We start from the raw sequence: 17,998 nt of genomic DNA on the forward strand, positions 1-17,998 counted from the left end.
GGTGAGTAGTGTTAGGAGGCAGTCGTCCAGTTCGGTGAGTAGTGTTAGGAGGCAGTCGTCCAGTTCGGTGAGTAGTGTTAGGAGGCAGTAATCCAGTTTGGTGTTTAGTGTTAGGAGGCAGTCATCCAGTTCGGTGTGTAGTGTTAGGAGGCAGTCGTCCAGTTCGGTGAGTAGTGTAAGGAGGCAGTCGTCCAGTTTGGTAAGTAGTGTTAGGAGGCAGTCGTCCAGTTCGGTGAGTAGTGTTAGGAGGCAGTCGTCCAGTTTGGTGCCTAGTGTTAGGAGGCAGTCGTCCAGTTTGGTGTGTAATGTTAGGAGGCAGTCTTCCAGTTTGGTGTTGGTGTTAGGAGGCAGTCGTCCAGTTTGGTGTTGGTGTTAGGAGGCAGTCATCCAGTTTGGTGTTTAGTGTTATGAGGCAGTCGTCCAGTTCGGTGAGTAGTGTTAGGAGACAGTCGTCCAGGTCGGTGAGTAGTGTTAGGAGGCAGTCGTCCAGTTCGGTGTGTAGTGTTAGGAGGCAGTCGTCCAGTTTGGTGTGTAGTGTGAGGAAGCAGTCGTCCAGTTTGGTGTTGGTGTTAGGAGTCAGTCGTCCAGTTCGGTGAGTAGTGTAAGGAGGCAGTCGTCCAGTTTGGTGAGTAGTGTTAGGAGGCAGTCGTCCAGTTCGGTGAGTAGTGTGAAGGGTGCAGTTGGTTCTGTTTGGGTGATTGTTTTTGATCTAAATGTTGTGTTTTTGGAGCTATGTTTTACCCGCACTGCTTTACTGCGAGTAAAGTTCGGTGTGTTTGCTGTATTAGATACTATTTCATGGCATGAAAGGATCTCTGAAACCTGGTCCTGATTAACTGAGTGATACACTTTTGAAATGTTTCGAATTTCCCCGAGACATTTCTCCAGAGAGTCAGTTGAAATTGATAATTTAATTTCAGTTAAGAGTTACACCTTGATATTCCACATTTGTTATTCTTACATAACATCATTTCTGTAGGGAATGCATTTCTTGGCACATTTAAATTGGGTTTCTCAGTTTATTGGGACTAGCACAGCTATGAGCTCGGAGCAACGTAGTGTATGCACTGTTCAGAATTCATTTATCATTGGTTACTGTAGAAAAAAGAATCTTCCGGATGTCGTGTAACGAGGGTTGGGAGGATACATGAGAAATTCAGACTATTCCTTAAATACCTGTGGACAGTATTGATTAAAGTTAGTGAAATATCCCTTGGCCTAGGGAGGTTAATTTGGTCAAATTAATAGTTGGACACCTTAAGTATAATGGATAAGGGCCCAATAGGAGTATTTCTTCACAAGACTACTCCTTAAGAACAGCTTATCATAAATCAACTTATTTAGTATAAAGCATTCTGGGGGAGCTGATTAATGTCTGGTAACTGCAAGATGTAGCCCCCTTGAAGATAGAGCTCGAGAGACCAGAGCCAAATTGAGGAATACGGACAAAGACATTTTCAGCCAAATTCGGGAATATGGGCAAGGACATTTTCAAGTTCTTAATTCCACCAGACCTGTTTTAACAAACCTAACTTGTAAATTGTAATCTCTGATCAAGTGTTGATAGGTATTGAGCTGATTTGAAACCCTAGATGATAATTAAGCTTGGTCTAAGATTGGTTGAACTTTTCTCAACATTTTTAATTAAGCCAATTTTAACATACTTCATATAAATGACGCTTTCATGGCCTCAACTAGTTACTGTTTATATCTGATCACTTTAAGATCAGTCGCTATTCAAAGATGGCTGTCATGGTTTATGACCAAAATTAATATTATTACTATCCTATATCATGATCCTGAATAAGGGTTTGTACTTTTTTATCCAAAATAGCTACCTTGATTTCTTATAGGTTGAAAAATTCATGACTTAATCTCAACTTCCATGGAAACTTTGCCGAAGTAAGTGTTATTATTGTACAGTAAAACCCTGTTTACTCGAAGTTGTAGGGTCGAGATCAATAGTTGGAGGGATACATGGTATTCAACGAATCCGAGGTTTGACCGACATTAATATTTTTTATCAGGTGGGACAACAGACAGTACAGGCACTGCAACTATCGCGGATAGCAGATGATTGAAGAAAAAAGAAGTTTAATTAAGACAACAGCATTTAATAAGATTCAAAATAGCTGAACAATGAAAACATACATAGCCACCGGTATTAAGAAAGTAAATGACATTAAAAGGATTAATACTATGACCATAAAGAGTCGGGGACACATTTGTGTTCAAGGAATACGGGGTATTCGAGGAATAACGGAATAACGGTTACTTTAAAAAGAAGATGTACGAACTTGGTCGTGACCAAACTAACTGTTGGACGAATGAGGGGTTTCGAGTAAACCAAGTTCGAGAAAGTGGGGTTTTACTGTAAATAATTGGTTGGTCAATAAGATGAACAGGATGGACATGGCCAGCAAGGGCTTAGATTGGTTGAAACATATTCATTACATCCTGCTAACAAAACAGGCAGGTTATACAGGCCCTCCTTACCTCTTGTTTTAAGTAGGTGGTGATGTAAATGTAATCAGTACAATGATGTGCAATGTATGACTGCAGTTTATAGATGTTCAGTGAATATATCGAGGATCGTAACGTCTGTGATTAATTAGGTATCGATACGCAATGACCCAGTGTACCCCGATTCTGATAGAGAGTGTCCGTCAGTAGATAATTGTTATCTCTTCTAAAAGTACAAATACATCACTGCTGGGAGACAACACTGCCTTTCATCATACGAATGTCACTCACAGACCAAATCAGGGGGAATGCTATTTGGATAATTAAGTTTGCCAGCCATACTTTACCACACAGCAGGTTTCTCATGCCTAGAAATCTGCATATTTTACAATAACATTGGTGTCATTACAATAGACTGATTACTCGATCACAGTTCTACTAGGTTAATTGTACGATCTTGTTACTTTGTCCTGTGCTCACATCACCATAGGAGATATGGCAGTACTGTACTGATCATCACTTCATACCCTGATTGGTCAATCATTGATGGTCTCCAAGTCCTTTATCTCTGATTTGTTCGATAATGGATGGTTTCCAAGTCCTGATTGGTCAATAATGGATGGTTTCCAGGTCCTGATTGGTCAGTCACATATGATTTCCAGGTCAAGATTGGTCAATAATGGATGGTTTCCAGGTCCTGATTGGTCAATAACGGATGGTTTCCAGGTCCTGATTGATCCATAACGGATGGTTTCCAGGTCCTGATTGGTCAATAATGGATGGTTTCCAGGTCCTGATTGGTCAATAACAGATGGTTTCCAGGTCCTGATTGGTCCATAACGGATGGTTTCCAGGTCCTGATTGGTCAATTACGGATGGTTTCCAGGTCCTGATTGGTCTATAACGGATGGTTTCCAGGTCCTGATTGGTCAGTCACAGATGGTTTCCAGGTCCTGATTGGTCAGTCACAGATGGTTTAAAGGTCCTGATTGGTCAATAATAGATGGTTTCCAGGTCCTAATTGGTCAGTCACAGATTGTTTTCAGGTCCTGTGATTGGTCAGTCACAGATGGTTTCCATGTCCTTATTGGGCAATAATGGATGGTATCCAGGTCCTGATTGGTGCAAAAGTCATCACTGCAAACAGAATATTGTTTTTACCTGTCATAGGATGTGCTGCCACATGTAGCTTGCGGCTCTATTGTTGAGAAATGCAAAAACAAAAGTTACATTAATTTTACATTACCTTTGAAAATAAGATGAATTATAATTCAGCTAACCTATATGTATGTTTTGTGTATTTACAGATGGATGGCTGCTTGTATTAACGAGGAACTTCCTCCAACTACAGAACTTGAAGAAGGCTTACGGAATGGCGTGTTTTTGGCAAAACTGGGACACTTTTTGAACCCCCAGATTGTGCCCCTCAAAAAGATATATGACAGAGAACAAACAAGATTTCAGGTATTAACACAAACGTTTTGCTTAATTTTGATACTGCATAATCCTCAATCTATTTATGCTTCAGGTATTGGTATCAATTAAAATAGATATCATATCGTTGTTATGCGATAAACAGAATCTTGCGTTCCTCATACCTTGGGGAAAAGTACATATATGTGACAGACAAAAGTGTGAAACGTAACTTTAAAAAACGCCGACCCTGGTAAGGTGCTGTTTAACTCCACAGACACAAAGCACGGGGCAACTGGTAACATCAATTTGTTGGTGTGATCTATCTGTGTTATCGACACAGAGTTCACTAATCACGCTACAAAGCGAGTCATCCCTCGCTAATCACATCACACTCAGCCCTCAAAGGAAACGAGGATTACACCTCAGTATTTTAATGAAATAACTGTAATAACTTGCTTTGAATACAGAACATTTAAATAATCAGAAATAGGAGGAAAGAAGGAGAAAATTGTCTAAATGATGGCACCAGTGAAAAGTGGAGTCCCAGATGACACCATTATAACAATTGACATAACAGCCCAAGATGGCACGATTGACAAAGAATAGCCGATATGGCAACAGTGAGAACTGACAAAGAATAGCCGATATGGCAACAGTGAGAACTGACAAAGAATAGCCGATATGGCAACAGTGAAAACTGACAAAGAAAAGCCAATATGGCAACAGTGAAAACTGACAAAGAATAGCCGATATGGCAACAGTGAGAACAGACAAAGAATAGTGCTACGTAGCACCAATGAAAAATGACAAAGAATAGTGCTAGGTAGCACCAATGAAAACTGACATAGAACAGCCCAAAGATCATTACCTTTAATTCTGGTTTTTTTTCATAAAGGGACCCCTGTATAGCATTCTATACCTTGTTGTTCTGCTCCTTGCAAATAAGCCACCCATTTTCCAAAAGAAGCAGGCAAGTTCCTCGATTGATTATATTTAACATGCAACTCCACATGTTCACACACCAGACCTTCATTAAGGCATGGCCGAAGTTAGCTAGTTATTGTTTTCGTCACAGAAGCAGTGTCTAGTCCAAAATATTGGCAAAGTTGTATGGTCCTTCAGGAACCTTTCAATTTTCATGACTTTGATATTTCGGACAGTACTTGGCAGCCGTACACTGAATGTTGGGATCTTTGTTGATTGCTGTAGACAAGCGATGCCACTAGAGACCGGCCATTAATCTCCAATGCTGGCTTTTTTCACCGATAGTCTGACATGATGCACATGTCTTGGCCAACTCCAGCATCACAGGTCTGTGGCTACTCACATGCATGTCGATACCGCATCAAGTCACTGCAAAAAAATGAGTGATCGTTGGATTTTGCTGAGTCATATTAAGACCAGAGAAAACAAAATGGATGAAAATTTTGAACAATGTGTGGTAATATGACGATAAAATACAAACCCATGATTGACTTAAAAAGGAGGAGACCCTGAGAGCTGTTGTGTTACGATATCTTTATCAGCTGATGTCGTCGATATCTTTATCAGCTGATGTTGTCGATATCATGGGTACAAAAGTGTCTAAAAGTACAATCTCTTGGACCCAAACATTACCATACACAGAAGTATTACATTTCAATGTTGATTTAGTCTGTGACGTTAATACCTGGTATAGCTGAATCTATATAATGTTAACGGTTAAAAAGATGTCGAACCCAAAACCAACGGACAGATTTTTAGTGAAATGAAAAATACCAAACCTAAAACCCTTCTTCTGTGATCTACCAAACATAAAATTTATCTTCTGTGATCTACCAAACCTAAAACCTTCTGTGATCTACCCAACCTAAAACCTTCTGTGATCTACCCAACCTAAAACCTTCTGTGATCTACCAAACCTAAAACCATCTGTGATCTACCAAACCTAAAACCTTCTGTGATCTACCAAACCTAAAACCATCTGTGATCTACCAAACCTAAAACCATCTGTGATCTACCAAACCTAAAACCATCTGTGATCTACCAAACCTAAAACCATCTGTGATCTACCAAACCTAAAAACCTTCTGTGATCTACTAAACCTAAAACCTTCTGTGATCTACCAAACCTAAAAACCTTCTGTGATCTACCAAACCTAAAACCTTCTGTGATCTACCAAACCTAAAAACCTTCTGTGATCTACCAAACCTAAAACCTTCCGTGATCTACCAAACCTAAAGCCATCTGTGATCTACCAAACCTAAAACCATCTGTGATCTACTAAACCTAAAACCATCTGTGATCTACCAAATCTAAAAACCTTCTGTGATCTACTAAACCTAAAACCATCTGTGATCTACCAAACCTAAAACCATCTGTGATCTACCCAACCTAAAACCTTCTGTGATCTACCCAACCTAAAAACCTTCTGTGATCTACCAAACCTAAAACCATCTGTGATCTACCCAACCTAAAAACCTTCTGTGATCTACCAAACCTAAAACCTTCTGTGATCTACCCAACCTAAAACCATCTGTGATCTACCCAACCTAAAAACCTTCTGTGATCTACCCAACCTAAAAACCTTCTGTGATCTATATTTGAGATTGTCTAAACTCAATGTTTGGACAAGAAAAACATGAAATATGCATGATTCACAGATATTCTAAAAAAAACATGCACAGATTTTTACTACCTTATATGACTTGCACGCATTGTAATTTTTGTGCCGTTGAATGTAAAAATGTTCTCAAAAGAATTTTACATTCAACCCCAACAAAATGTCCCTTTACAAAAGGCAAGAAACTAGTCAAAGCCAAAACCAAAGGTAGTGGGGTTCCCCACTTTGTCAGCAGGTAGTCTTGCTCATCCAAACACTTAATATGTGTATCATTTAAAGTCCCACTTGCCTGGATTAATACGTATATCATTTAAAGTCCCACTTGCCTGGAGTAATATGTATATCATTTAACGTCCCACTTGCCTGGAGTAATATGTATATCCTTTAAAGTCCCACTTGCCTGGATTAATATGTGAATCATTTAAAGTTCCACTTGCCTGGAGTAATATGTATATCATTTAAAGTCCCACTTGCCTTGATTAATATGTATATCATTTAAAGTCCCACTTGCATGGATTAATATGTATATCATTTAAAGTCCCACTGGCCTGGATTAATATGTATATCATTTAAAGTCCCACTTGCCTGTATTAATATGTATATCATTTAAAGTCCCACTTGCATGGATTAATATGTATATCATTTAAAGTCCCACTGGCCTGGATTAATATGTATATCATTTAAAGTCCCACTTGCATGGATTAATATGTATATCATTTAAAGTCCCACTTGCCTTGATTAATATGTATATCATTTAAAGTCCCACTTGCATGGATTAATATGTATATCATTTAAAGTCCCACTGGCCTGGATTAATATGTATATCATTTAAAGTCCCACTGGCCTGGATTAATATGTATATCATTTAAAGTCCCACTGGCCTGGATTAATATGTATATCATTTAAAGTCCCACTTGCATGGATTAATATGTATATCATTTAAAGTCCCACTTGCCTGGAATAATATGTATATCATTTAAAGTCCCATTTGCCTGGAGTAATATGTATATCATTTAAAGTCCCACTTGCCTGTATTAATATGTATATCATTTAAAGTCCCACTTGCCTTGATTAATATGTATATCATTTAAAGTCCCACTTGCCTGTATTAATATGTATATCATTTAAAGTCCCACGTGCCTGTATTAATATGTATATCATTTAAAGTCCCACGTGCCTGTATTAATATGTATATCATTTAAAGTCCCACTTGCATGGATTAATATGTATATCATTTAAAGTCCCACTGGCCTGGATTAATATGTATATCATTTAAAGTCCCACTTGCCTTGATTAATATGTATATCATTTAAAGTCCCACTTGCATGGATTAATATGTATATCATTTAAAGTCCCACTTGCATGGATTAATATGTATATCATTTAAAGTCCCACTGGCCTGGATTAATATGTATATCATTTAAAGTCCCACTGGCCTGGATTAATATGTATATCATTTAAAGTCCCACTTGCATGGATTAATATGTATATCATTTAAAGTCCCACTGGCCTGGATTAATATGTATATCATTTAAAGTCCCACTTGCCTGGATTAATATGTGTATCATTTAAAGTCCCACTTGCCTGGATTAATGTGTATATCATTTAATTTAAAGTCCCACTTGCCTGGATTAATATGTATATCATTTAAAGTCCCACTTGCCCGGATGGTTAAGCGTTTGACGACCAAAAATATTTGGCAACATTAACAAAATGTCGAAGCATTAAACTATGTTATCAGGATTTTTCAGCTGGCCAAAACTCCCAATGCAGCGGCAAATCAAACAGACGGCGCTGACGTATGAAAGCCTTGAGGAATAAACACTTCAGAAACTGTCCAACACAAAACATAATCTAAAAAAAAAAAAATCAACCAAATGGCTTGAGAAATGTTATTGTTTGAGGCTTGATGATCAGTCTGAATCATATCAACAAAAAAGTATGTTCTTTATTTTCATGCATCAAGATAAGTCATCACAAAGAAATTAAATCATCATCTTCTTGCTTCGTAGCAGGCACAACAAACTGCCAAATGTCAGTCCTGTGACTTCATCAGTGTATTAAAGAATGCCTACTCGCTAAGCAAAATGAGGAATACGTTAACGGTCAACATACATCACATTTTACAGAATGGATGCAATAAGTGTCCTTGACATGAAGTCATCCTTGCGTTCTGTCCTGGCACTATCAAATTATCAAGCACAAAATTTTGCAAACCTTTGTGGGTACGGAAACCCCAAGGTAGAAAAATGAATGGGAACACTGCTGGAGGTAGTTAAAATTAATCTGATGCCTATTGTCACTGTAAAACAAGGTACTGACATATTGTTTAAAGAATAGGTAGTTTATTGCCCAGTCAGGTAGTAATAATTTCAACAATAAACATTGTATTTAGAACCAGTATGTAATGGTGGAATACAGTTATTGACTAGGGTTGAGGACAACTGGTGACCCGAACCTACTGGTTAATGACAGCCTTTTGGCTGGAGGTTCAGTACATCATCTGTTGCTTTACACTGCATTCACCAATTGTTTTGTTACACTACTATCAAACTTGTCCATGACATAGACATATCTATTACTTTATCTGTATTTTTTGCTCTAAATTGTGAATTTTCAAGCGTTTCAGTTGTGAAACTGAATGTATTAGGGCTGTTACAATATATCGGAAAACAGGTATATCGCAATACACGGGTATATCGTATTGTACCAAAATACAGAGATGAGATATTGCTGTATCGCAATATTTTTTTTGTAAACTTACTTCATGTATCTCATTCTACTTGGTGTTTTAACTTTGCAAATTACTACAAATTCTAACAGATATGCCAGTATACGTAAGCATAAAACAGGCTTTTAATAGTGGCGGGAATTAATTCTAATTTTGTAATTGATGGTTGATTTGACAAAATCTTAAGTCTGTATGATCCATGTTATATATGATTAAGTTTGATAACATTCTGACAACAACTTGTTATTAAATCGGGCACATCTTCCCTATGACAGCTAGTATATCGGGATACGTATCGCAATATATTCAATCTGTATTTCAATATATCGGGATACACTCTTGTCGTATTGTGACACTCCTATAATGTATTATTTTATTGTGTTGTTACTTTATTTACTGTATGTCGTTAATAAATCACCGAAAACTTATACAAACAAATTTAAAACAAATTCTTTGTTTCTTAAACAGGGAATTTATCTAGACAAAAAGGAATCTGTTTTAAATTGGGAATGGGTCCATTGAAGGGACTTATATAAGGGGGTGATAAAAACCTGGTCTATCGTAGAACTGCTCCTGCAAGAGGTTTACAGAGAACTATATAGGGGTATAATGATATACTGTTTGGTATATGTGTATCCATGTTAGAATATTAATGTTATTGTTTTTATGTGTTTTTTTTACCAGTCCCGAGGATTACATTTCCGACACACAGACAACATCAACCACTGGTTCTCAGCTATGGAGAAAATTGGCCTTCCACAGGTGTGTATAACAGGTGTTAATTATAAAGCCTTCCACAGGTGTGTATAACAGGTGTTAATTAGCCTTCCACAGGTGTGTATAACTGCAGGTGTTTGTGGAGCTAATTCTAGGACCCTGTTTAATTACTTGGATTTCTGGAATGATTTCAGGAGTTAAATAAACTGATGAGAAGAAACAAATTTGTTTCTAATCAGAAAAATTGATGATCAGTGCCATAAAAAAAGTCCCAATACTTTATCATCTAGGGTCCAGATTCGTCAGCATCCTCTAACTATATAGGGTGTTTATGAACAATGTCCTAATACTTTATTACTAGGGGCCAGAGTCGTCAGCATCCTCTAACTACCAGGGATATAGGGTGTTTATGAACAAAGTCCCAATACTTTATCATCTAGCTCTAACTATATAGGGTGTTTATGAACAAAGTCCCAATACTTTATCATCTAGCTCTAACTATATAGGGTGTTTATGAACAAAGTCCCAATACTTTATCATCTAGGGTCCAGAGTCGTCAGCATTCTCTAACTATATAGGGTGTTTATGAACAAAGTCTCAATACTTTATCATCTAGGGGCCAGAGTCGTCAGCATCCTCTAGCTATATAGGGTGTTTATGAACAAAGTCCCAATCCTTAATTACTAGGGGCCAGAGTCGTCAGCATCCTCTAACTATATAGAGTGTTTATGAACAAAGTCCGAATACTTTATCATCTAGGGGCCAGAGTCGTCAGCATCCCCTAACTATATAGGGTGTTTATGAACAAAGTCCTAATACTTTATTATTAGGGGCCAGATTCGTCAGCATCCTCTAACTATATAGAGTGTTTATGAACAAAGTCCAAATACTTTATCATCTAGGGGCCAGAGTCGGCAGCATCCTCTAACTATATAGGGTGTTTATGACCAAAGTCCCAATTCTTTATCATCTAGGGGCCAGAGTCGTCAGCATCCCCTAACTATATAGGGTGTTTATGAACAAAGTCTCAATCCTTTATCATCTAGGGGCCAGAGTCGTCAGCATCCTCTAACTATCAGGTATATAGGGTGTTTATGAACAAAGTCCCAATACTTAATTACTAGGGGCCAGAGTCGTCAGCATCCTCTAACTATATAGAGTGTTTATGAACAAAGCCCAAATACTTTATCATCTAGGGGCCAGAGTCGGCAGCATCCTCTAACTATATAGGGTGTTTATGACCAAAGTCCCAATTCTTTATCATCTAGGGGCCATAGTCGTCAGCATCCTCTAACTATATAGGGTGTTTATGACCAAAGTCCCAATTCTTTATCATCTAGGGGCCATAGTCGTCAGCATCCTCTAACTATATAGGGTGTTTATGAACAACGTCTCAATACTTTATCATCTAGGGGCCAGAGTAGTCAGCATCCTCTAACTATATAGGGTGTTTATATGAACAAAGTCCCAATACTTTATCATCTAGGGGCCAGAGACTGGAAGTGTTATATAACTATATAGGGTGTTTATGAACAACGTCTCAATACTTTATCATCTAGGGGCCAGAGGCGTCAGCATCCTCTAACTATATAGGGTGTTTATATGAACAAAGTCCCAATACTTTATCATCTAGGGGCCAGATTCGACAGCATCCTCTAACTATATAGGGTGTTTATGAACAAAGACCCAATACTTTATCATCTAGGGGCCAGAGTCGTCAGCATCCTCTAGCTATATAGGGTGTTTATGAACAAAGTCTCAATACTTTATTATCTAGGGGCCAGAGTCGGCAGCATCCTCTAACTATATAGAATGTTTATGAACAAAGTCCCAATACTTTATCATCTAGGGTCCAGAGTTGTCAGCATTCTCTAACTATATAGGGTGTTTATGAACAAAGACCCAATACTTTATCATCTAGGGGCCAGAGTCGGCAGCATCCTCTAACTATATAGAGTGCTTATGAACAAAGTCCCAATACTTTATCATCTAGGGTCCAGAGTCGTCAGCATTCTCTAACTATATAGGGAGTTTATGAACAAAGTCCCAAGACTTTATCATCTAGGGTCCAGAGTCGTCAGCATCCTCTAACTATATAGGGTGTTTATGAACAAAGTCTCAATACTTTATCATCTAGGGGCCAGAGTCGGCAGCATCCTCTAACTATATAGAGTGTTTATGAACAAAGTCCCAATACTTTATCATCTAGGGGCCAGAGACTGGAAGTGTTATATAACTCACCATAAAACTGGTTTTATTGTCAGTATAAATGTAAGGACGTCTGGTTAATATTCCTGACGGTACATTGTAGCTGCGAATGTCATTAAGTGTTCACTTCCTGTTAACATGTAGACGTAGCGTGACCCTAGATATCACAGGACACCACCGATACCAGGGCTATTTCTCTATCAATATGACATCACCGCTACTTCGGCTATTGCCAATCGCTATGATTATATATAGATACTAACTTTGTTTATTTACAATAATTATGAAACCGTTATTACCCCCTCACGATGATAGTTCGAGGAGATACAGGATTCAGCCTGTAACACTCTTTGTCATCGCTCTACCGACTTCATTCTTCAATGGAATTTCATAAAACTTGATACAAGTGTTTGGTATGACAATATTGAACAAGCCCACATTTCGGGTTACTGCATTAAAGGTCACTTACTATTTTTAGAAAAAACTTTGTCATCAATCTATTGACTTCATTCCTCAACTTGTGAATGTGAGGGAATTTGTATCACTTGTGATGCCTTGTTTCAGCTTTTATTAATCACTCTTGTTGGCCCAGATGTTAGCTTATGGGGGGTCTTAATGTGGGAGGAAACTGGAGTACCCAGGAAAAAACCCCACATGGTCAGTCAGGTGACCCCATACCTTTCACGTGGAGTCAAACCTCAGCCGCCTACGGGAAACCAAACAATAAACTGCCTTAAATAGATACTAGAGAATATCTATAGAGCAATGGAACTAGACAAAGTGGGGAGGGGGCTTATTTACGGTCAAATACGGTAGATGTTGTGGGAAAGAAGACATTTTATTGTGTTATAGAAGATGCTGACTGTATACCAGTGTCCTTTCTCCTTACGCAAACAACTTTATTCTGTGTCACATAAACTCCTGTTTTAAGGGTATATCACTATACTAATGGGCCCAGGCAACAACAGATGCATGTCTTTATGAAACACTTGATGTTAATGGAAACAAAACAGGAAACCATTGGTTTGATTTCCATTAGATTGAGAAATTGTGTATGATAATGTATCTTGTGCTTTAGTGTTTCCATCACATTGAGAAAAGTTTTATGTTAATAGAATGTGTTGTTGTTAACTTGTTAATAGAACTTGTTGTTGTTAACTTGTTAATAGAACGTGTTGTTGTTAACTTGTTAATAGAATGTGTTGTTAACTTGTTAATAGAATGTGTTGTTGTTAACTTGTTAATAGAACGTGTTCTTGTTAACTTGTTAATAGAACATGTTGTTGTTAACTTGTTAATAGAATGTGTTCTTGTTAACTTGTTAATAGAATGTGTTGTTGTTAACTTGTTTATAGAATGTGTTGTTGTTAACTTGTTAATAGGATTCATGTTAAGGTGTATTTATATAGCAACTTTCTGGAGAGGAAAGTTTACTTTAAAAAAAATCAAGTAAAAAAATTGTTAGCACCATAAATATAAAGTATCAATTCCAGTATACAGAGTTTAAAATAAGTGTAATCCCAGACGGCAGTTATTACAAGATATCAGTCACCCCTGGCAACAATTAAAGCCTGATAATGGTCGTCATCCTTACAACACTTATAGCAAGACAGCAATCTCCCTTGACAACAATATTAGTAAAATAACTGTCACCACCAGCACCAATCATAGCAAGATAAAGGTGCAAGGTTCCAAGGTCATAGACAAGGTCACTTTTACTGTTTATAGTAATTGTGTCGAACAACTATACAACAAATGGGCTGGGGAGGGGGTTTAATGTATGAGGGAGTTTTTTCTAGTTTAGTGGTGTTTAATTTTAAATTGCAATACTTGGAAACAATTAAATGTGTATGCATTATTGAGTGTCTGCTATTAACATGTTAACTGGTGACATTTCAGCGTGGTAACGAGTTTTAAGAAGTGAACATTGGTTGAAGTTGTGCTATTGATTATTTGGTGGTTTTAAGGGTTTACAATCACAAGCATTGCACACAGAATCAAACATTCAGCACTCGGATTCGGGTGTGTGTACTGATCACCTCAAGTGTCGGCTGTAACCCTGTTTTATCCTGTAATACAATCTACGATATCTCATTAAAGGCTTTCCAATCTCGTATGAGACTGATGTAACAAAAACAGGCGTTAAGTAGAACATCTTATTCCAATGAAGTCTGTACTTTGAAATCAAAGTCAAATCATTGTTCTTCTATCCAAGTCTGTTTTGTCACTGTATGATGAGTTGTAATACAGTCACTGTATGATGAGTTGTAAAACAGTCACTGTACGATGAGTTGTAAAACAGTCACTGTACGATGAGTTGTAATACAGTCACTGTATGATGAGTTGTAATATGGTCACTGTATGATGAGTTGTAATACAGTCACTGTATGATGAGTTGTAATACAGTCACTGTATGATGAGTTGTAATACAGTCACTGTATGATGAGTTGTAATACAGTCACTGTATGATGAGTTGTAATACAGTCACTGTATGATGAGTTGTAATACAGTCACTGTATGATGAGTTGTAATACAGTCACTGTATGATGAGTTGTAATACAGTCACTGTATGATGAGTTGTAATACAGTCACTGTATGATGAGTTGTAATACAGTCACTGTATGATGAGTTGTAATACAGTCACTGTATGATGAGTTGTAATACAGTCACTGTATGATGAGTTGTAATACAGTCACTGTATGATGAGTTGTAATACAGTCACTGTATGATGAGTTGTAATACAGTCACTGTATGATGAGTTGTAATACAGTCACTGTATGATGAGTTGTAATACAGTCACTGTATGATGAGTTGTAATACAGTCACTGTATGATGAGTTGTAATACAGTCACTGTATGATGAGTTGTAATACAGTCACTGTATGATGAGTTGTAATACAGTCACTGTATGATGAGTTGTAATACAGTCACTGTATGATGAGTTGTAATACAGTCACTGTATGATGAGTTGTAATACAGTCACTGTATGATGAGTTGTAATACAGTCACTGTATGATGAGTTGTAATACAGTCACTGTATGATGAGTTGTAATACAGTCACTGTATGATGAGTTGTAATACAGTCACTGTATGATGAGTTGTAATACAGTCACTGTATGATGAGTTGTAATACAGTCACTGTATGATGAGTTGTAATACAGTCACTGTATGATGAGTTGTAATACAGTCACTGTATGATGAGTTGTAATACAGTCACTGTATGATGAGTTGTAATACAGTCACTGTATGATGAGTTGTAATACATTCACAGTATGATGAGTTGTAATACAGTCACTGTACGATGAGTTGTAATACAGTCACTGTATGATGAGTTGTAATACATTCACAGTATGATGAGTTGTAATACAGTCACTGTACGATGAGTTGTAATGCAGTATTATGAGCTGTGATATGGTATTATGATGATTTGTACGAGATATATGTTTTTTCAGATGTGTTATCCTGGAACAACAAATGCTGTTTGTTCTCTAGATATGTAGGATGTTTTATATTTTAGAGCGCAGAGCCTGATGTAGATCTGTTTCAGCCTCGAGGTTGACATATTTGATACCTGATTGGATAGGTATTGTGTTGGATGTAACAGCTAATCTGTTCATCATTTGGCTTGATTCTCATTTCCTCTCTACCTTAAATATTTCATGTGCAATTTCCTTTTCAGATATTTTATCCTGAGACTACAGATATCTACGATAGGAAGAATATGCCTAGAACAATTTACTGTCTCCATGCCCTCAGGTAAGCTCTTCAAACATATGTCCTCAGGTAAGCTCTACAAAATATGTCCTCAGGTAAACTCTACAAACATATGGCCTCAGGTAAGCTCTACAAACATATGGCCTCAGGTAAGCTCTACAAACATATGGCCACAGGTAAGCTCTACAAACATATGGCCTCAGGTAAGCTCTACAAACATATGGCCTCAGGTAAGCTCTACAAACATATGGCCTCAGGTAAGCTCTACAAACATATGGCCTCAGGTAAGCTCTACAAACATATGTCCTCAGGTAAGCTCTACAAGCATATGTCCACAGGTAAGCTCTACAAACATGTCCTCAGGTAAGCTCTACAAACATATGCCCTCAGGTAAGCTCTACAAACATATGTCCTCAGGTAAGCTCTACAAACATATGTCCTCAGGTAAGCTCTACAAACATATGGCCTCAGGTAAGCTCTACAAACATATGGCCTCAGGTAAGCTCTACAAACATATGGCCTCAGGTAAGCTCTACAAACATATGGCCTCAGGTTAGCTCTACAAACATATGGCCTCAGGTAAGCTCTACAAACATATGTACTCAGGTAAGCTCTACAAGCATATGTCCACAGGTAAGCTCTACAAACATGTCCTCAGGTAAGCTCTACAAACATATGTCCTCAGGTAAGCTTTACAAACATATGCTCTCAGGTAAGCTCTACAAACATATGTCCTTAGGTAAGCTCTACAAACATATGTCCTCAGGTACGCTCTACAAGCATATGTCCACAGGTAAGCTCTACAAACATGTCCTCAGGTGAACTTCATTATCATGGTCAGATTAACACAAAGAGTACATTTATCTAGTGGAGAACTCATTGTTTCAAAACAAATAGTAAACATGCCCTTCATTGTTTTTGGCAGGATCATTTTGTGTTGTAATGAAAAGATAAAAGTTGTTATTCTTTCAAAAATTTGGAAAGTTGGCTTCACTTTAGGTTGGAAATTGGTCCAAAAGTAATTCCAAGGAAAATCTTTATAAAGACAGTCCTGTTATGGCCTGGCCTCTGTTACCACTGATTAGCAAGCGCCTCAACACAAGGCACTGAGAACAGAGCAGAATTAACCTTTGAGAAATACCTTCAGACAGTGGTGAATTAACCAGAACACAGCGACAGAACAGCAGACACCAACCTCGGGTTATTAGGCAGACGACCAAAATGTCACTGAAAAATCAATTACTCGTATGCTTACAATCTAGCTGAGAATAAGAATTTTGATCAGCAGACATGACAGACATTTAAAAAAGTAATTTTTTGATTGGTCTGAGTTTTGAGGAAATCAGGATTTTTTCCCTTTTCTAAATTGGGTAATGAAATGAAAAGATGACTTGTGGCTAGATACTTGGGACATCAGGATTAGTGGTGGCTATGTAAAGTGGGACATCAGGATAAGTGGTGGCTATGTAAAGTGGGACAACATGATTAGTGGTGGCTAGATAGTTGGACATCAGGATTAGTGGTGGCTATGTAAAGTGGGACATCAGGATTAGTGGTGGCTATGTAAAGTGGGACATCAGGATAAGTGGTGGCTATATAAAGTGGGACATCAGGATTAATGGTGGCTATGTAAAGTGGGACATCAGGATTAGTGGTGGCTATGTAAAGTTGGACATCAGGATAAGTGGTGGCTATATAAAGTGGGACATTAGGATTAATGGTGGCTATGTAAAGTGGGACATCAGGATTAGTGGTGGCTATGTAAAGTGGGACCTCAGGATTAGTAGTGGCTATGTAAAGTTGGACATCAGGATTAGTGGTGACTAGATAGTGGGACATCAGGATTAGTGGTAGCTATGTAAAGTGGGACATCAGGATAAGTGGTGACTAGATAGTGGGACATCAGGATTAGTGGTGACTAGATAGTGGGACATCAGGATTAGTGGTAGCTATGTAAAGTGGGACATCAGGATAAGTGGTGACTAGATAGTGGGACATCAGGATTAGTGGTGGCTATGTAAAGTGGGACATCAGGATTAGTGGTGGTTATGTAAAGTTGGACATCAGGATTAGTGGTGGCTAGATAGTGGGACATCAGGATTAGTGGTGGCTAGATAGTGGGACATCAGGATTAGTGGTGGCTAGATA

The 17,998-nt window shown here is 37.9% G+C and overlaps 1 protein-coding gene across 2 annotated transcripts in view; it reads left to right on the forward strand.

Moving 5' to 3' along the window:
* LOC110453997 (ras GTPase-activating-like protein IQGAP1) overlaps nt 1-17,998 on the forward strand; it is a 146,696-nt gene that overhangs the window by 40,787 nt on the left and 87,911 nt on the right. For both annotated transcript variants that reach the window (XM_021503278.1, XM_021503279.1), the window contains exons 3-5: nt 3,771-3,927; nt 9,897-9,974; nt 15,816-15,892. In XM_021503278.1, the coding sequence (XP_021358953.1) occupies nt 3,771-3,927; nt 9,897-9,974; nt 15,816-15,892 (312 nt within the window). The remainder of the gene's footprint in view (nt 1-3,770; nt 3,928-9,896; nt 9,975-15,815; nt 15,893-17,998) is intronic.

The sequence above is a fragment of the Mizuhopecten yessoensis genome, unplaced genomic scaffold, assembly GCF_002113885.1.
Source record: "Mizuhopecten yessoensis strain PY_sf001 unplaced genomic scaffold, ASM211388v2 scaffold7597, whole genome shotgun sequence".
NCBI classification, from domain to species: Eukaryota; Metazoa; Mollusca; class Bivalvia; order Pectinida; family Pectinidae; genus Mizuhopecten; species Mizuhopecten yessoensis.